Genomic DNA, 21,865 nt, shown 5'->3' with positions numbered 1-21,865 from the left:
TCATTTCTTCACTGTTTAATGTAGGGACACATTTCCAGCATTTAATGACACCAGCAGTGGGAATAAAGCTGCAGACATGATTTGCCGGGATAACACAAATCACTGTAATGAGAATTGGTACAAATAGATGAACTGCACAATATCTGTGATCTTCTGCATTTCCATTACATTGTCTTGCAAAATAAAAGCGATATTTTTAAGTTTCGACAAACAACAATTGCAATTTTCAGGTGTTTTCATCGAACAGTATTTAGCGCATAAGTCTCGTAAAATCTTGTTCCTCTCTCGAGGTTTTATGAGAATCGCAGCTTATGCAAGGTAGCCACGTAGCATTATTTTGGGGTTTCCTTTTTGCTGTGGAGAATTTGCTACATCTTTCGGAAGCTTTTCTCTCTCATTTTCTTTTCTAAAACTCTAAAATTTGTTGTTGTTTGTTCTGCATCACGCCATATTTGCTGGAAATTACCTGTTCACACTGCCCAACGTCACATCTGGGGACACGTAAATCCCCCAAAAAAAGTGTTTCCGTCACAGTTTTGTAATATGGTTCTATATCAAAACGTCTGAAAAACTTCCTCATGAGAGTGTAAAAACTTTTAGCGATATTTGAGACATTTTTTTTCGAAACATAGGTATTTCCATTAGCGTTTTTTTCATTGCAATATTGAGCTTTTGTACAATTCTAGATGTAATAAAAACGCACCTTTAGACTGATTACTTATTTACTAGGGGTGTGACGATATGCTTTTGTCCCGATTCGATTTAATACTGATTTTTTTGGTTGCTGATTTGATTTAAATTGCGATTCTCGCAATTCTTCAATATTACTGATTTTTGTAGATTAAAAACAAAAAAAAATGTCTAAAACTTTTTGTTGCTTGTCATTTTTCTTGATTTTAATTAGGAAAAAACAACACAGTAGCCAGACCATCATTCTGCTGCTGTAATGCCCAAGAAGACAAGTCAAAAGATCAATAAAACAATAAAAATAACAGACATTTTATAATGGATTATTTTTTATTTATTGGAAAAAAGAAATAAATTATTTTCTTTAAAAAAAAAAAAATTGATTTCAAAATTGTGAAGCAAAAAATCCCGATTTTTGATTGTTTTTCCCATCCATATTATTTACTGAATACTGTCTAATAAATGTTTCCAATCTGATTCTAATCTGAGTTTTTATTAATTTAAATAAATTTGATATGCTATAATTAGTTATCTGTGAACGTGATTGAGCTAACAGCATTATGCACCCAGAAATACCCTCAAACTCCAAAAGCTGGTTTGGCAACAAAACAAAACAAATAAATTCCATCAAAACCAAAACAACAACAAAAAACCCCACAAACAAACAAGATTCTAGATGTATGCATTTTAATAACAGTTGTGCATTTTCTATCAAGTCCCAACAAGGAAGAGATTGTTGGGGTTCTCCATTCTAACACGATTAAGGCTCTTCTATCTGAACAAAAACGGGCTAAATAAGACATGCCTTTCTTCTGCTGGGACTTTGAGTGGAGCCGAAAGCCAATTACTTTTGAATGTAACCCTAAATTGGCCTTTTCAGAACAACTTTAAGTCTTAGTTATCGTGACGACAAAGACTCCTCACATCAAAGTGGTTACTTTCCAATTACAGCCTCAGAAACAAGCACAGTACTTCCATCCCTCTCACAGTTTCCCCCAGTCACAGCGCCAGCAAAAACCAGCTCAAATCCTGAGAAAGGGAGTAAAATATAATCATGACCTTTCCTCAGGCACACACATCAGGTAAATGGCAGCTTAGCTGGCTGACCATAACTTTGTGATACACCGTTAGGCAGGGTAACACGAGACAGGCGGCCATTTCTTTTCACCCAAGTGTGGCATGTGTATTTGTGAGTATGGACCAGGGTGCTTATGTGTGTATCTGTCTAAGTCAGGGAGCCATGGTTCATGGCCCGAGGAGGATGGATATGCCATTAGAGCTGGTGACACACACTCAAATCCTCATCGACTTGCTATGGGAAATCAATACAGCTATGGAGCAAGCCAGCTGGATCCAGACAAAACAAGCCAGACACATAGATACAACAACAGCAACAACAATCATATCAGAGCCCAGAGAGGTACTCAATATCATATAGAATATAGTGCTGCAGGACTGGACCTGAACCTTTCCACACACACATACACACACACAAACAGGCTCCTAGAGCTTAACACACAAAACAGTAGGTTTGATGTGCAACACAAAAACACCATGCGCTGTTCAAGGGTCCTTATCTAAATGTCAAGAGCTTCACGCTTGTGAAAAAGACCTTGATGATTTATACGTTAACCTACACACTGAGTATGAATGCTGAAACGTGCATAAACAACTGAGAAGCATTAAAACAAACACACACGCTCTTTACAGAAATACTGACCGACTGTGCAGTTTTGATGGCTACAAAGCGGTGATTTCCTTCCTTCCCACAAACGTAGCCGAAGGCTCTGTGGTCCGTGATGTCCTTGGCAATGTAGGAGATCTCATGGACTGCGTGGTGGTGTTGGAGGACCTGTAGAAGAGGATGATGGAGGATGGGCGTTAAAACCAAGCGCACAAAAACCAAGAATAAGCCAGTTTTAAACATCAGTTCGTCACTGAAACAGCAACATGGACGACAGGTTGATCTGTAGGTGATCCCAGCGAAGTCATTCAATCTAACACAACTATGGTGTTTTCAAACATCTCCCAAACAAAAGAAGTCTGCGTTTGATGCTTATACAACATAAAATAAGTCAAATCAGGCAGTGTATCCTGTTATACTAAAAACCTTCCTGTTTTAGAAAAGCTTATAGTCAGAGTGGTCCTTAGCCAGCTTCCAGTGTAAATCCATCCATTCCTTTTCTTTACCCTTAACTTAGTCCAGTTAAGGGTCACGAGGAAACTGGAGGCGACCCCAGCAATCACTGGGAGAGAGTTCCTGTGTGTACATATGATTTTATTGCCATCAACTTGCGCCTCTCTTTATTTTTTAAACAGGTGTCCATAGTTTAGCATTATGGTGCTGTTGACTCCACAACCCTGTCCTGTCCACCTCCAACCAGTTATGAGTCTCATTCTACTGGAGGTTTCTCCTTTCCAATTCGTTGGTTTCCTTGACCAAGTGATTTCTTATAAATTAGATTAATGACAATTATATATATGGATTGTTTTAACTGGATCAGAACAGGTCCAGAATAGATTCAGGACTCATGATCAGGACACATGTCCATCCATTATTCAGTGAAGTCCACTGACTACTCATGATTGTCTGAATCTAATGTGTATCAGTATGATGGTCAAAGGATATGTACCCAACAGGATTAAACTCAAAGTTTCAGGGTCTGTTTGTATGCAAGGCCTTGGCAATGTAAGATTCATCATGAGGGTCTACAAAGTTTCTCTCTGATGCCAACTGAGGCTTTACACGCCAAACCTGCACTTCCACTTTACTTCTAAACTGTTTGTTTTGCAGTTTGGCTTTACATAAACTCAGAACTTAATGCCAACACCAGGAGCTAGAATGTTGTCGACATGACCACAAAGAACCACATTTCAAGTGTAAAAAGTTTGGAACATAAACTCCCTCATCCAAAACTTTATTTACACATTTCCAAGAACTTGCAAGAGAAAAAAGCATTTAGCTCAAATTCCCTCAAAACACACACATACACACACACACACACACACACACACACACACACACACACACACACACACACACACACACTGAGACAGAATGTATCCTACAGTGAATTGTTTGTTGCTCTTCTGCCCTCTCTGGTTTAGTCTGAGGTGGGACTGCCAAGCTGGCATTGCCCGTGGCAGATGGCACTGTTTGTCCTGAGGACAGAGGGGGGGGGGTCAGTGACAATCACAGCTCGGCAAGCTGTCCGACTTGATCATTTCATCTGTGCCCTCAGTTACAACACACACACACACAAAGAATTCACAGCTCAATTTGTGACGTCCCTCTGTTAACTCACACTAAACGTCTGCTTTGTTGTTATTGTTTGTGCCAGATGCATGCTGGGAACAGAGGCACACAGTCAACATAACGATCCTGCAGTCCTTCAGCTCATGCTAGGGGGGTTGGAGCGCTTTACACCAGAGACTGAACACACACACTTCCCCTCTCTGAAGCTAATCCAGAGGTGAGACATGGCAGAGCAGAGTGGTGCCGGTTAAACATGGGGCCATGGACTCCTCCACACACACACACACACACCCACACTATGAGCCCCAGCAGAAAGAGATAATCGCCGTCTGAGTCATGTCTTCTAAATTTAATAATTGGAGTAATGATTATTATTAACACCTCTGATTGACCTGAAAATGACAGCTAAGGCAGTGCATGTGAACATGCACGCACAAAAAACATAGACACAAACACACAGACACACACATCCACACAGAGCTCATTTTGCAGAGGTTATTGAATTATCTCCGGGTGGGCGGCGAGGTGACAAAGAGGGACTCTGATTCAAAGAGAGCAGAGAATGAAATGACTGCATAAATTCAATTGCTCTTCTTCATCTTGGTAGCGAGTACAGCTTAGGCAGCAGAGGCAGTTCGCATACACAGATCATCTGTAGGCTTTAAATAAAAAACAGAGATGGAAACGTTTCAGAGGAACTTAAGTGGGATTAAAGAATCTCTTTCAATAACCTGCAACGTTTGCGACGAAGCTGAATGTGAAACAGGCGTTAAATCGTCTTTAGATTTACATAAGGGGACGAAGTGTTAAAACCCAAAAGTAAACAAAGAAAATTTTTCTATTTGGGGGTTTTCAAAATGGAGCTTTAACCATGTTTGTCACATAAACCCAAAATAAAACTTTAAAAAGTTGTGTTGATTGTAAGATTAAGCCATTCTGGATGTTTAAAGCACCAATCATCCAGTTTGCTTTAAGACAAAACAGCAGAATAATTTCTCCATCTATTTTATTGTTTTTAACGAGGCCTTGCAGATGTTGGACGAAGGAACAAACAACAACAAACAATGTAAGTCAGAGAAGATTCAAACTGCGCATAAAGGCTGAAACTGAGATTTAAACCAGGAGAATTTTACTGCAAGGTGTCCATGTGATGCTGCCCACAAAAATAAGGTTTTACTCTCCAGAAGTGCCTGAAACGTCTGCTCATGCATCCACCTACAGGTTCTGCTGGAAACCCTGTTTGGACTAGTTGCATACCAGACTAAATGAACATTTCTTTGATCAGCAGCCAATGTGCTCCATAGATTACCGAAGTTATCAGTGAATCAGAATTTCCATAAGCTATTTTTTTCCCCAGGGAATATAAACCACATTGTAAGTGCAGCTGTATGAACATCCTCTTCTTTTCCACATCCAGCCACATTTATGTTTTCATTTTCAACGTTATTTCATCTAAACTTGGATCCTTGTTCAGCTTCATTTTGTTCAGACAGTTGCTCATAAACGACACTCACTAGAGCAGTGGTTTCCAAACTTTTTCTGCAGTCCGCCTTTTTCATCGACGACAATAAAGTCGAACCCCCCTCCCATCATACGAACTGAAGAAACACACTAAGAAATGTGTCTTTAGTTGTAGTGGCAGTATTGCAGGTAACTCTAATTAAAACCATGTCAGTATTATTATCCATTCTTCTGCTTCAGTGTGAAACATTTTAAACCAAGAATTTCTGCAAACTACTTCAGGTGATTGGAGTTTTCTATGAGACGAAGCTGTTTTAGTAAAAAAAAAACAAAACAAAACTCTGCTATATATGATAGTTGGATAGTTTATTTCTAAAGTAACCTGCAGGCTTTTCTTTGTGTTCAGGATGAAAAGTCCCCAAGTGGTGTTGTAACGTGTTTGGCTTCATACTTCATTAAATTAGATGATAATATTTTGGTACATGCAAAAAACTATGGTCTGATTATTACTCACCATTGGTTATTACTATTACTGGTCAAGCAGAGACAGATATGCTCCATCATAGTTTGTTCTCTTTTTTATTACTCAAAGTCTCTCTTGATTTATCATCATTTCCTATGAGTACTTTTACAAATTTATCCAGTGTAAAAACTCCCAAGTTTTATTTAGCCTTGCCGCGCCCCCTCTGTGATAACTCTGGGCCCCCCAGTTTGGGAACCACTGCAGTAAAATAAGCACACACACTTATGTAAAGGAAAAGTGTTCAGTGGAAACGCCAGTAAGTTTTCATTTTTACCCACCAGAATTACTTTTAAAGCACCACAACAATGAAAACAAGAAAAAAAAAAAAAAAGAAAAACAGAATCACTATGGAACTTTGGCAGGTTTTCCGTGAGGTATCCAATGGCAACGGCTAATTCGACATCCATCTTAGATCCTAACTATCCTCTGAGCTCTCTCCAGTCAGTAAAAGTCAGTTCAGTGTTGATTCTTGTTTTTATATGCTCCCTTTCTCTCTTTCTTTTCCGCTCTTCCTCCAATTAAGAGTTAGTCTAATGTTTCTTTGATGAATCTGTCTTGATGCAACTTCTGAACAGCCACTATGCTGAAATTCAGAAACCAGTTGGTAGTGGTGCATTGAGCGAAACGCAGCTGCAAAGCGATGCAGTGATTACTTGCCTCAGGAGGCTGCAGGGCAACAACATCTCCAGGAATGGACATAACAGATGTCACTGTGTCATATTTTAAAAGTCAGAAAGTTACAGCGTGCTACTTTAATCTACATTTGTTGGGTTGTTAAGGTTGTTAATTCAGAACCCGAGTAACACAATGCCTAAATAATGAATTTATGTGGGTACAGTGGATGCAATTAGAAGAGATGTCAGCTTAGAAAACGTGCGTCTCTTATCAACATCATAAATGTTGTGCATGCTGGGGTCTAGCTATCTGTCAGTTTCAGCTTCCAGGTGAAGATTGTTTGTTTGCACTCCCCCTCTCTCCAGCAATGTCAATGTGCACTACCAGTCCCTGTTACCCGGAGTCTCATGCACACACATCGTCAATGTCTCTGAGGGACTGTGGGCAGCACGTCCTTCAGCAGTTTCTGGCCACTGACCCAAGATATGCGCTGCAAAGCTGGGAGTGAGGCAGGAGAGGGTGACGCAGCAGGATATGTCTGTGTAACCTCCCTAACCTTCACGTTGCTGAACTGGACAGGCTGTCCAGCATCCAGCAGATGCTGTAGGACCAAACTCAAGGTTTGTTTTTGGTTCTTTTTAAGTCATAACCTGAGCAGAATGAACTGCACCACCAAACGTTTCCCCCTCAATGTGGATGAAAAGATGAAAAAAAGAATAGTAAAAAACCTTTGCAGCCTTTACATATAGCTTCTTACTGGTGAGATATTCCTCTTTATTCAGTGTGTCAGCGCACTTGTCTCTTTTTAAGTAGACAAACTGGGAAAATATCATAAAATAAGCAAGTTAGTGGCTTCTTTAGAAGTGTCAGGTTCTTTTGGAAGTTTTTTTAGCAGCATCAGAAGTCAGTTCTTCCCGCCAGCTGTAAAAACTTGTCCAAATACTGATTTTTCTTTGTGTCTGGCTGCAATAACAAGCCGGTCACGGTCAGGCGAAGCTGTACTAAGGCTCTGATAAAAGGCGAAGGGATTATCAGCATGTAATATTGTGCAGAAAATAGAACTTTCTCAACTTTGATAACGTCCATCTTCATTGCGATGCACATAATAATGAGTAAAATGGTTTTATAAGCTCGTGCCCCTTCCTCCCAGTGGATAACTGGTGTTTTCTTGGTTCTGGCTCTAACCCTGCATCATCTACTGAAGGTAACTGCAGCTCAGAAAAGTCCACAAATACTCAGAAGCTTTGCAGAATTAGCAAATTTGGCTTAAATCCGCATCATAAAAGATTGATTTGTAATGTTTTTAAAACCTTAAAGGTAAGATGATTTCAAGTCATCTTACATTGATGGGTTTTTTCTAGTTTTGTGTACCTGCTCGGGGACTGTGCATGTAAATTAGCAACAAGTTTAGATTGGTGCAATTACTCCTAATTGTGCTCTGCGCCTAGAAAAAATAAATAAATGAAACTGAATTAATGTGCTTCTGTGAACCAGTGTTCACAGAAGAAAACTGAGCTGCAGTTACAAGTGCGATTTAATCAGTTTGTTTTGAGAACATCGTATTGGCTTCCTCTGTCGTAGCGCCGCATGCTTTTTACTGTCTAGATTTCAATTAAACAAAAAAAGACATTTAATATTTGTTGCAGTTAGAGACACGCATCATGTTCTATTCAAATTCACCTATTATTTTCCCCATTTCCCCAGAGACTGGTATGGTCAGGGAAGGAGTAAAAGTGCAGAGACCCCTGGGCCCAGAGTGTTACAGGGGCCCCCCTTCCCCACCACAATATTGTGAGAAATGTGAATTGTACACTGTGAAATGACATTTGTAACATCTCTCAGCCAGTGGTACATATAGCAAGACACTAGACACTGTTGTGTAACTATCTGACTTTTATGTACATTTTGTTTCGTGTCCGAACTGGTGTTTGCCCTACGTGGGCCCCTGGGCCAGTGCCCATAATACCCAGTGGATAATCCGCCCTTGGGTATGGCGATCCTACGTGTTTAATATGCTCACCCGTCAGCAGCATCTGCTGGTCTGGTGAAGCTGGCCAACATTTAGTGTGTGTCCATTAGACTCCGCAGCAGTGAAATGACATGTGACTGTGCTGCAAACCACAGGGATAAAACAAAAAGTGTCCTACAATCAGTGCTGACATAAAAACACCAAGAGGAGCAGCTGCATGTCCTCTATAAATGTTAATAAGTTACTAAATACAACATAATATAAAGCTACAGACTCTGCTCTTCACCGACACGGAAAGATCTTTATCTGTTCGAATTATGGATCACTCAGTGTAGCGAGAGGCGTCTTATATCGAACAGCTTGTATTTTTATTAACACCAGAATATCTGAATAAGGATGTCCGGTTCTGCTTTGTGAAGGCTCCTGGACTGCAGGTTTTAGATGATTCTGTGCTTCACACTTTACTCAAACTAATGGATCACTAAATGTTTGTGCAGAACTTGACACTCAGCTGTTGTGGGGATGTATTTAATTTGATTTAGGTGTGTTAGAGGAACAGATTCAAATGAATTTAAATGAATCAGGCGCTCTAACACACCTGCTCAGATGAGCGGATGTAATCTAACATATTTCTAGTGAGGAAGTAGTATGTTTTTATTAAATATTTATGCGCTAAAGCTTTAGACTGTCAGAGATTTCCATTGAGTTTTCAACATTAAACATCGTTTAAAATTAATGACATATATACTGAAAGCTGTTTAAAGAAGTTGTTTGACACTGGCAAAGAAGATTTAGCAAGTTTTATTGGGCACAACCCAAATACTCAACTCTGCTGCTCATTACAGTTTTCCTCACATATAAACAGGCTTTCAAACAATATAAGATTGATTGCCATGAAGGATTGCTACAATAAAGAACCGATTCACTCGACACTTTTTGCGCTAAGTTTAGGTGGCAATGGAAGCAAAACAGACTCGCTCGGTGTGCTTATCATCCAGCGTCTTGGATCTTTCCCCTCTAACCAACAGAGCTGTCATCGCTCATCTAGTTACCTGATGAGTTGTTGAAGTGTGTAGGCATCGTATTTTATATGGCACTGAGCTTCTTCTACATGGCATTTATGAATAGGTCTGTCACGGTAACAAATTTTGCCATGCGATTAATTGTCTCAGAAATTATTGCGATAGACGATAATACTGCGCGAAGCGATTATTGTTCTCATTTTGAGACCATTTTCAACTAAAATAACATTAATGCCATAATAACGCAAGTACACTCTTTCAAAGATTGACAAACTTTCATTTCTAAAGAACATTTAGCTTGATGTGCAGACTAGTTTATACTGATCCAGTCCCCAGTCTGCTGAAACAGATGGAAGCTTGTTGTATTGCTGTGTTTAGTTAACATTGTCTTACAACAAATGCCATCTCTCACTCGAGAGGTGAGAGAGTGAGCGAGAGAGTAAAGAAAGACAAATAAAAATGATTGTGCCCGGTAAACTTATTACGAGCATTTTTTCTTATTGTGCGATTAATTGACTTATTGCGACAGGCCTTTTTATGAATTACATGAGAAGAAGAGTGATGAGGTTTTTATTTTCCACCAGTAAGGTGCAACAGATACTTTATGTGAAAAGAGCTGAAGTTTTCTTTTTTGGCAATTTTTTTTCTTTTGCTTGCTATGAATTCATTTGATCTCTCTGAGTCGAGTCTCATAATGCAGGCCAACAAGCCCAGTCCTTTAGGTTTGGGACCTGGCTTGGTTCTGAGACGTTAGAGGCCAAAGAGGGCAAGTGCCCGTGTGCGCCTTTGTGGCCATATGTACGCGTTTGTTGAGATAGAGGTTGACCGAAAGGAAGACACGCCAGTCTGCCCTCTGTTAGATTAATGTCTCCCTTCTTTTCCTTCTCCATCTCAAGCGCCACCTCCCTCCATCCTGCACGACCTTCCCTCCTCCAACTGAGAGGCCATCCATTCACTCATTCACCAAACCATCCATCCGCCCATCTGGCTGACTGATGCACAGGAGGGGAATGAGACTGTCAAGATCCCTGAACCTCAGCAGAGTCATTCTCTCTTTCTCTCCGTCTCCCTTCCTCCCGCGGCGTTAGGAGGGGTTGAAGGACTGATAGTGAGGACTGCATATCTCTATAGTTAATATTAATGTGCGGAGACAGAGGACAAGGTCTCCCTGTAGAGAGCTTTACTTTGACATATGCTCCCTGATTCTCCAACAATCCCTCCAACTCTGTCTCTGTCCCTTTTGTCGCATCCTTCCTCTATCAATCTTCCTCACATCCTTGTTTCTTCTCACTTTCCTTTTCTGGTTGTTTCTCTCCTTTAACTTTATCCCTTTGTCTCTTTACTTCTCTATCTCTCACTCTCTTTTTTTATCTCTTGCTTTTATGATGAAGGTTTTGAGCGAGAAGGGGTGTGACACTCAGGTTTATAAGGGTTATAAAACAGAGGTTGACAGAAGGTGAAAGATGGCTGATTGTGTCCAACATAGGCACCATGTGGGCATAAGCTTACCTGGCCCTACCTGTCTGATACAAAGCACTTTTGAATCATACACACACACACACACACACACACACACACACACACACACACACACACACACAGAAAAATGTCAGTGAGACCCAAATGTGGAGCATCAGACCTCCTGTTATGTCTCAGCTGGACACATATTCAGCCAAGGCACATATTTACATGACACACGTTTCATCTTCATCTGCCACAAAGAACATAAAAGTTAAGACCCTCGAGGGCAAAATGAGCCCAACACCTTACAGTCTTTCTTTTAAGACCGGTATTTACAAGTTTCTTGAATTCCACGTGGCACACAGTCTCCAGCAGTAAGTCAGAAGAAGCAAAGCCGGCTTGTTTAGTGACCGGAGCGGTTGTATACTGGGGATTGTGGGCATTATATTTCTTGCTCAAGGATACAGTGACAGCTACGGCCAGGTGGGGGATTGAACCTCAATAAAACTTGACAGCCGATCCTTGAGTAAGAAAATTTAAAAAGAAACCTCTCGGTACTTTTGGCTACTTTCCCCCGAGCCACAAACACGCTCACTCTGCAGCAGCGTTTCATAACTGACGTTTGAGTTCATCTGTCCATAGAGCGCCCCCCCCCCCCCCCCCTTCCCCATTTATTACTGCTCCTATTGTTTAAATCTCCGAGCTGTCAGGATTTCTCAGTGAAGCCAAGAAAAACTCCTGTTAACTGTGTTTTTCTAAGTCTTTGAGTGATTCTCAGATCTGGTCCAACAGTGGGAGGAATACTTGGCCAAAAACGACAGAGTGAACTGGGAGTTAGGAGAAAATATGGACCACAGGGGACTGATGAGAAACGCACAGTGATGGGATAAATCGCGCTGGTCAACCAGGAAAGCAGGCGTGTAAGATGGAAAACGCATAATCCTGATACAATATGAAACCAGTGTTGCTGCTGTTTGCAAAGAGGCAGACAATGGGACAGCCATGTTCTCTCATCCACCGAGGCCTTGTTCTCAGGGTTTCAATTATGCCCTCCTGATTTCCCCAGGGGCCCATCCCTTTCATGGAGAGGCCTCATTAACAGAGGAAATACAAATGTATGCGCACACTGAAGTGCTGCATGCAGCAGCGCACACACACACACAAATAAACAGACCCACATTTGCTTCAGAGCTTACCCCCGACTTCTCTTCAAAGATCTTGATCCCTCCAAAGGAAACAGTCAGAAACACCTTCTGTTTGTGTTCTCCTTTAGACCGCGCTGCTGCAGCTATACCCTGGGAACAAGAAACACACACGCACAGTACCACAGACCATATTAGACACAGAATAGAAGCAGAATAGAAGTGTTTAGATTTTGTTTTACATTCTGAATGCAAAAGAAATGTTTTTTCAACTCTGTGACTGTTTTCTGCAACATGTTCACCTCGGCCATTTTAGTTTTTTTATACACTTCTTTTTCTAAAATATCTAAAAAAATCAGGTTGCAAGGACAAGTTGACCTTTTCAAACTTTCTTACAGAGCCACCAGTCTAAGAGAAATGGAAGGAGTTTGTTTTTTAAACCAGTTGCACAGATGTATGTTAGCTGCGCTAAATGGATGACAGTTGTGTGAATAAAAAGTCCCATAAAAAGTTAGAGGTGTTCAACTTGTTTGCTACGTTGATATTATATCTTGAATGCTGTCGCAATTATTTAATCTAAAACAACTGAACATAACAGAAACAATGTCGGGTGGATATAGCACAACATGAAAATGGCAGAGTTTCAGTAACTTGTCGTGTGTTACGTCGTCTTGCTCCCATGATGTTAAAACGTGAACACACTGGAACTGACCGCATTTAAAAAGACAGTAAATAATATCGCACAACTTCAGGTGTGCATTTAGCAGGCAGAGACATCCTGCTGGAATATAAGTTGTAACAATTCTTCATGCTGTTCATCTTCATTTTCTGGATCTGTTTCCTGGTTGGAGCATGAACAGCTGGATCTGAGGGGATGCTTGCAAGGAGTGTGTTTGCAAGAAAAAAACTTCTTCTTTGCTTGTGACTTCCAAGCTAAATGAGTACCACTCAGCAGTGGCAGCATGGTTACTGAACCATTGTCAACAGGCCATAATAATCTTGCAACCAGGTTATTAATAAAAACTGATTGCAGGAGTTATTAGCCAGTGTGCAGAGAGACAGAGTGCTGTTTGCAGCGCCGTGCTAAAACAACAGCGTGGCCTCTTTATAGGTGGAGTATGTAAGATTTTCAATATTTTCAAATGAAATTAACTAAAAAAATAACTACAATCATAATTAGATAGTTTTTTTTAAACATGTAGGTTCCAGTCTGTCCATATTTGATGTGTTCTTAAATTACAAGTTTAATTAATGACAAAAACCCTTCTTAAATGTTTGCATACCAGTAAAAAAAAAAAAAGTGCTTTTTGTCATTTGTCATTAATTAAACTTGCAATTTAATAACACATCAAATATGGACAGACTGGAACCTACATGTTTTAAAAAAAAAACAACTATCTAATTATGATTGTAGTTATTTTTTTAGTTAATTTATTTTGAAAATATTGAAAATCTTACATACTCCATCTTGAAGGATGGTCGAACCAGAGAGAGGAGAAAGAGTAAGTCGGAAGCAGAGGAATGATGGATTTTGGAGCAGCTGAGAGTAGGTGATGTTTTTACTGGGTAGTTGCCGTTCCAGTTTCACCAACTCAGATAAAATAGCCAATCTGTGAGCATCTAAAAATGTCATATAAAAGAAGAAAAACTCAAACGCTTTGTAAGAACGTGCACCATGCCAACACCAGCCAATTTACAGGATTATTATTAATAAACTAAACATATCGATGCCTTTTTTTTTTCTTTATCAACAAGCTGCCATGACAACGTAATTATCAATAAAAACAACTCACTGCTGTTTATACTGGAAACCTAACGGAACTTAGCGTACTGCCCTGCGGTACCTCTCTGAGCTCCTCCATTCCTACACGCCCTCTCGGTCTCTCAGGTCAGCTGACAAACTTCTTCTGTCTGTACCGAGGACGAAACGGAAGCTCAGAGGGAACCGCGCCTTTGCGGTGGCAGAACCTAAACTGTGGAATGAGCTTCCTTTACACATCAGACAGGCCTCCTCTGTATCTGCTTTTAAATCTTTACTGAAGACCCATCTGTTTGAGCTGGCTCTTTCTGCACAATAAGTTGACTTTTTAGATCCGATTTTATTTAGATTTTTTTTTAATTTGATTGCTTTTAGATGCCTGTAATTTTTTAATTGTTCTTGTTATTTATTCAGTTGTTTTTGTTTTCTTTTGTTTTATTTAACCCCCCGTAATGTGGCACTTTGGTCAACATTGTTGTTTTAAAAGTGCGTTATAAATAAAGTTGTATTGTACTGGGCTTGTAGTCTGCAGGTTTTAGCTTTGAAGATGTCATTTTGGTCCAACTGAATGGTGGGCATCGGGCCAAATCTAGTTTACCCCTGATCAATGCCGGCCTTCTCAGCAAATCCCCAGATAGCTGACCAATCAGAAGATGCAACCCCAAGAATACTGTTCTCCTTTTTCTGACATAATCACATAATCAGAGCTGCCTGGAAAAAGATTATGTCGGGTTCACTTTAACATCTGGTCAGAAACAGATCATTGTTATTATTTTAGCCGGCATGTGTTCAAATGTAAAATCATAGGACTGAAAGAAGACACACCTTCATTTTCATGTGACTCTACACATTTTTGTGTGTTTCTAAACAAACACTACTCAGTTTGTCCATCAGTTGATTTGAGCTGAGATCTGTCAGTCAGCATCCACAGCGCACACCATCCCAGCGACTCCGAGCGGAGAGTGCCGCGCAACATCTTTTCATTTGGAACAGAAATTTTGCACAGTTGGCAGCTGCTTTAATTATTCATGTCTGGCTGAATGGTTTACAGCACATCCGTCTGTCACGTGACAAACTAAAGCTGAGATCTAGGTACACTTTATCCAGTTTTTATGGATCTATTCAACTCGGCAACACACATTTTATTTCCTTCATTTAACCAGGAAAGTCCCATTGAGATTAAAAACCTCTTTTCTAAGGGAGTCCTAGCCAAGAGGTGGCTAAAAGTATAAATTACAGCAACGTCACAATTACAATTACTTACAAATTAAAAAGACAGACAGATTAAGGAGGCTGTCTCAGATGCTCTCAATCTGGATTTAAAGTTATTTAGTGAAATAAGTTCTGTTAATTTCCATTCCTTTTGCATCACACATTTCTGGTATTGTCAGATGAATTGGACAACATTTGGTTTATTCTAAAATATCCGGAACTGAATGCAAACACATCCAGGACTGTTTCAAGGGATGTTGAAGTTTTTGGCAGACATTTCAGATTATCAGGCTGCTTCTGGCCAAATGGCGTTACCCGTATATGTGTGTATTTCACCCCCAAACTACAGAAGTATGTGCACTATAGTGGTATTAAAACATCCCTGCGCATATGCTTGTTGTCGAAGTGAAAATGATTTGCTACGCTACAACTATAGTTTCCAACGACACCAACACGTGCAAATTCCCAAATGAAACTGTAAACTAAGAAAATGCTGGAATGGCTTTCATTCAATACCCGACACGCCGCGGTGCATACTTGTTTTAATATTCAGCAGCAGGCCTTTTAAATGAGATTGTGGAAAATAATTTAATGACGCCGCATGTTAAAGCGCTGAACATAAAATGATGCGCTGATTTCTAACAAAGCATGGAAGGTCGGGTGGTGCCTTCAAGTGAAATCGTACAAGTGAAATCCCAGAAGGAGAAGAAAAGAAGAAGGGAAAACCAGGAGTAAAGGAAGTGGGTTTGGAAGAGGAGGAGCACCGTGAGAGAGGAGGTGGAGAGATCAGAGAAAAACAGTTGATGGATTTCCTGTCTGAATACATGAGGAGGAGGGATGCTGTTTGATCAATGAGCTGTCTGTCCTCTTTTCACCCTTATTGGTCTCCGCTGGGTGGAGTTTTCTCCACACATAAAGAAAACATAAATGCAGTTTTCTCTATTTAATTTCCTTCAACCATACGGGTTAGGGGTAATTAATTATGAATGCGGCACTCTTTGCGGTTCTTAAAAGCAGATCTGCAGAGAAAGATGCTAAAACAGATGCTTTGTTTGAAGGTGTGACTGTGGAGGAACAATGTGTAACAGAAAACTGTCAATCCATTTCATAAGATGAGGTTGTACATAAGAACTTTCCTTCATAAATGAACACAAAGTGGCCTATCTCTCTTCATCTTTATTCTCAATCCTCTCCCTCCCACCTATCATCTAAATTATTCCCCTCCTATGTCCCTTCTCGTCTCTCCTCTGCTAACTGCTCCATCTGTCTACCTCCCCATCTAATTGTTCCTGTCCTGCCAAATGAGACATTCACCCCAATCCCCTTCTCATCCATATGGCTAACCTCCTCACTTCCTCTTGCACTGATCATCATCTTCCCTATAAATCACTGTAAGCACATTTCTCTCTCTTTTTTTTTTTTTTTCCTTTTTATTTTTAAAACTGAACTTTTTCTCCCCTGGAAAATTTGCATACAGAAGACCTGCATCAAACCGTATGTGTGAACATAAACAAATGCAGTTATGTATAAAGCATGCATATTTAAATGCTGGGCTTTAAAATATGCATGAAGTTGAACTCTTTATGGACCAAAAAGTATAGGATGGCAACTGATGTGTGCAGGTTTTGCGAGTCCTGGATGTAGCTGCAGGCGGTTGTGTTACATTATTTCTGGGTCTTAGTGCTTCTCAGAATTCTTTTAATTAAGATGCAGGGAGTTTAAAGAGCAGACACATTTTAATCTGAGATGCATCAACAGCGTGAGGGGGGGAAAAAAAAAAAAGACTTTTCTTACCTTGAGCTTCATCATGGAGTCCTGGCAGAGTTTGTCTCCGCGGGCGGCAGTGACCTCGTCCAGGCCTATGAGTTTGGCCTTGTAGCGGACGCCATCGCCCTTAAAACGCCTGATGAGAGCTGCCTCGCTGCGATCCTGCCCTGCAGACACACACGCACAATCACACTGCAGTCACCGCATCTTCCAGTCAAGGACCTCAATCTCCCTCAGACCAGTTCTATTACCTCAGGATCATCAATCAAGCAGTCTGCAAAAGAACTTCAACCTGGAATCTTTGACACCAACAAACAACCTGAACGCACGCCGAAGCTACGAATACGAACATCTTGTTACACGACTAACTCAGACCAAAGGATGCAGTCGCTGCGGTTTCTTATGAATGGAATTGCTCATTAAACTCAATAACCTGAGTTGCTAATGTCTGGCGGGAGAAGTGCTGAAAGTCTGACTGTTCTTCTACAAAATAATGGTGTGACATTTTGCTCTTATCTCCCCGGTCTCCTGAAGTCCTCCCTCTCTCCTCTCCTGCTATTGTGCTAAAGACTGTCGACACTGAGAATGCATTAGTGCATGTCGGCTGCGGTGCGCATGTATTGACCTTGCTCTTGTCCAGGAAGTCTCTATGTTATCTCCCCATGTTACTCTTCACGCATGCACAATATAAAACAGCGGTCGAGTCGCTGCTCATGAGGCTAAACTGTCTTTTCTTTGTGCCACGCTGTCACTACCCTTCTTCCAATCTTTTTTTTTTTTTTGCCTGCCTCATATCGGCAGCGGGTGACCATTTCATTGCCTTTTTGTGCAGGGATACACAAGTGCATCTCTGTTTGACTCCACACTGTGTGTGTACGCGAGAGTAAAAGACTGTGAGAGTTATATTGAAAGCGGGAGAGAGAGGCATAATGATAATGCAGCATATTCAGATAATATATTGAGGCATTAGTTCTGTACTCTGTAACAGCATGACTCTTGGAAGGTCATAGTTGGAGTGATGGAGAGGTCCCACTCCTCCTTTCCTCGGTCTTTCACACTCCCTGTGTTCACATGGAGTCCCTAAAGCACTGCAGTGTAAGAGAAATGAGCTCTTTAAACCGAGGCCATCGTGTTTTGCGGTACAGCTGAATCGTCTTTGTTCAACACTTATCTACTGCCACATATTTTTAAACTTGCTTAAGCATCACCTGAATTAAAGAATATTTATAGTAATTTTAATAGGTAGACCATATCTTTAGTCCTTTTTTTTTTTTACCACTATACTATCAGATTTCTTCCCTGATTCTCCATGAGGTATTTTCACATCAATGGTGAAGGCTCCCATTCCTAATTTTGAACTGGCCCATCTTTTAAAAATGAATAAAAAAAAGTTTGGGAACCTGAAAAGCTGATTCTAAACAGGAGACCAAAATAGTGGATCTTCTTCATGATCCATGACATCATCAGAGGTCAAAAGTCACGTTTACCTGGACACCAGAAGCATCATTAGTGCTGCATCAATCGCGATGTTTGAAGTTTAAAACAGAAAAGGAGAATGCCTGACCAAATACCCCATGAACTTCAGAAAGTTTATAAGTAATACCATGATAGTTAATAGGACTTGGGAAAACTTGGAGCTGAAGGTGGTTTTATATGTTCAGCTTTTCATCCGCTGGATACCGCAGCAGCTGTAACCAGAGACAAAGAATAACGGCGTGTATTCCTACAAACAGATAAAACCTACTGACAGCAAAATGCAGATAAACTTCCAGTACCATTAAATCTAATGTCCAAACCTTTGACTGGTCGAATAAACCAATTCAGTTTGTGTAAAATCTGGACATTGCTGTGTTGATACATTGCCTGGTGACCATTATATATTTAACCAGGATCAACTCCCATTTCCAAGCCATTCATGCTTACTTCTGAGTCTAGAACACAGGCGGGTTTGGCCGAAAGCACTGCGGTTCTGAAACTCCAGGATAAGCCAGCTCGTCATTCATACATCAACTACCTGTCCTAGCAGCTACCTGTCCTAGCAGCTACCTGTCCTAGCAGCTACCTGACCTAGCAGCTACCTGTCCTAGCAGCTACCTGTCCTAGCAGCTACCTGACCTAGCAGCTACCTGACCTAGCAGCTACCTGTCCTAGCAGCTACCTGTCCTAGCAGCTACCTGACCTAGCAGCTACCTGTCCTAGCAGCTACCTGTCCTAGCAGCTACCTGTCCTAGCAGCTACCTGACCTAGCAGCTACCTGTCCTAGCAGCTACCTGTCCTAGCAGCTACCTGACCTAGCAGCTACCTGTCCTAGCAGCTACCTGTCCTAGCAGCTACCTGACCTAGCAGCTACCTGACCTAGCAGCTACCTGTCCTAGCAGCTACCTGACCTAGCAGCTACCTGTCCTAGCAGCTACCTGACCTAGCAGCTACCTGACCTAGCAGCTACCTGTCCTAGCAGCTACCTGACCTAGCAGCTACCTGTCCTAGCAGCTACCTGACCTAGCAGCTACCTGACCTAGCAGCTACCTGACCTAGCAGCTACCTGTCCTAGCAGTTACCTGACCTAGCAGCTACCTGACCTAGCAGCTACCTGTCCTAGCAGCTACCTGACCTAGCAGCTACCTGTCCTAGCAGCTACCTGTCCTAGCAGCTACCTGTCCTAGCAGCTACCTGACCTAGCAGCTACCTGACCTAGCAGCTACCTGTCCTAGCAGCTACCTGACCTATCAGCTACCTGACCTAGCAGCTACCTGTCCTAGCAGCTACCTGACCTAGCAGCTACCTGTCCTAGCATGAATGTGAATGATTTAATTAAAAAATGTTTTTAATGGAAATTAAACATAAAGATCTAATCTTCTGCCAGTTGTACTCTAAACATAAACGCACCTAGACCAGACTCTTGTGTTTATTTTAAGCTAGCAGACACTAGAAATGGAGCTTTGACTGCTCCCCATCCAGAAGCACAACAAGTGCGAGTTGTCCTCCGAAATGTCCATCGATCCTCAAACTCTGCTAAGATCTCCAACAAAAAAGGTGTTTGACACAGACCAGCTTAGTTTTGCTGACAGCTTTTTTCTCCCTCTCTTGTCTGATAGCAGCTGGGACAGACTCATGTGCCCCCTTCCGCAACCTTTTTGGGATAAGTGGATATAGAAAATTGATGGATAGATGGATTTTCTACCCCAAAATAAATGTTTCTTAAATGGCGAGGATTCATGCTTACTTAGCATCCGTTATTCTGAGCTACTTAAAGGCTGCCAGACATCATGTTTTTGGTGAATACGAGTCTGTCTGAAAACTCTTACTCTAAGGAGACAATCAGAAAACTATGTAAAAGAGACAAAAAGTAACTCTGTTCCCCAATGATGAAAATGACATACAGCGAGTCTCACACACTGATGTAATGAATATGAACTCAAACTTCTGAATCATTAAGCATACACAGTCACTGTCCTACTTGAAGTAAATTGCAACAATCTGTCTCAAAATCCTAAGAGACAAAAAGGAGCTGAAGAATATCTGTCCTTATTTTGGAGAAAGTGAGCGAGAACAGTGTTTTCTGCGGTGTCACGTCTCAGAGGGATGTTAGTGATCTCATCGCCAGAGAATCGTTCTGTTCAGCACAGAGATGCTTGTTTGAGAACATTACAATATAGCCTTCATTAAATCCAAAACAATCCCAGGAAACATGCATATAGACAGATGCAGATGTAAACAAGCACAAGGCCTGTAAACGCTAAGCAGCAACTACGCCCCGTACCAACACATTTCTTCCCACGGCGTCAACAACATGAAATGTGCTGCTGCGGCAACATTCGATGGAACTAATTCATAATTCTCTCACATGCAAACACAAGCTCCCTGTGAGGAGAAGGATGCTTAAAATCTTTCTGACTGCTTGGAAACGGGCTTGGGAAGTCTCATCTAATATGTCATGTAAAGTTACTGCTTTATTTTGCGATAAAGTTAATATTTGAAGTGTTTTTGTTCAGTCAGCAACAATAATCAAAGCAGCTCTGAGAAGGTGTCTCAGTCTTGTTTGCATGCAGCCTTCAGTCAACTGTGTATTCCTGAGGTCAGACAGAAACCCTGATCACCTTTTCTTCTTCTCTTCAGCTCATTTGTGCAGTTTCACTATTGACATCCATCTTTATTAAGGTGAAGTCTTCTGTACATCCCAATGATGTTAAAATTTTGATGTTGAAATCAACACAAATGTGAGAAGTTTTAACTGCAGATCTCAATCCTGACTTAAACCACATTTGGGACTTTTGTTGGTTTCTTATGGTTCTTAAAGTGCTGTTGTGTCATTGGTAAGTCCAATGTGGACCAGCTGTGGCCCGAAGGTGTAAAGAAAATTTAGATTTGGGCCATGTCTGGTGGATATGAGGCTAATTTTAAGACACAAACCCTGAGTAAACAGCAATTTTCAGATAGAGTTTTTTAATAACACAACTGAATGTAGTGCATGTGTATGCATACAGTATGTACAATGTATGTACTTTACATTATGTTTATAAAAACTGAAAAAAAAAGAGTGTGTTTTCCTGGCAGACAAATCAAAGCAGAAAATGTGGTCGTCCATAACAAGTCAGGTGTTATCCTTGTTTAAATGACAAGTAAATGAATATCTTGTTTCCTGTTTTATTTAGTAGTTTTCTCCTCTGTTTCGCTTCCTGTTTCCTGTTCATTAGTTCAACTGGTTCCATTTAGCTCATTCGCTCATTAGCTCATTCCACCTGTGTCTTGTTTTGTTCTGTGTGTTTATAAAGCCTGCAACGTGGTTTCAGTTTGCCTTTGCATGTTCATTCTTCTAGTCTAGTTTTCTCATCTTCTGGGATCCATGCATTGTTGTTTTGTAAAGTTTATATGCAACATCTCTTTCTGCATCCTGCCTGCTTCCTGGTCTGTGTTTGGGTTCGCTAATTGCTAGCACTATAATGTCTTTGATTCAGCACCTCTCCTTCACAGTGATATGTCCTCAGTTTGCT

General features: G+C 40.9%; 1 protein-coding gene across 2 annotated transcripts in view; it reads right to left on the bottom strand.

The window, feature by feature from the left end:
- Window positions 1–21,865, bottom strand: part of dab1a (DAB adaptor protein 1a) — a gene marked incomplete at both ends in the record, with an annotated part of 58,883 nt that overhangs the window by 19,918 nt on the left and 17,100 nt on the right. For both annotated transcript variants that reach the window (XM_079245204.1, XM_079245203.1), the window contains 3 exons: window positions 2,408–2,539; window positions 12,191–12,289; window positions 16,902–17,041. In XM_079245204.1, coding sequence (XP_079101330.1) covers window positions 2,408–2,539; window positions 12,191–12,289; window positions 16,902–17,041 — 371 coding nt within the window. The remainder of the gene's footprint in view (window positions 1–2,407; window positions 2,540–12,190; window positions 12,290–16,901; window positions 17,042–21,865) is intronic.

This window comes from Telmatherina bonti (assembly GCF_933228915.1).
Source record: "Telmatherina bonti genome assembly, chromosome: 8".
NCBI classification, from domain to species: Eukaryota; Metazoa; Chordata; class Actinopteri; order Atheriniformes; family Telmatherinidae; genus Telmatherina; species Telmatherina bonti.
The sequence above is the reverse complement of the archived record's forward strand: the minus strand, read 5'-3'. Positions and strand labels throughout refer to the sequence as shown.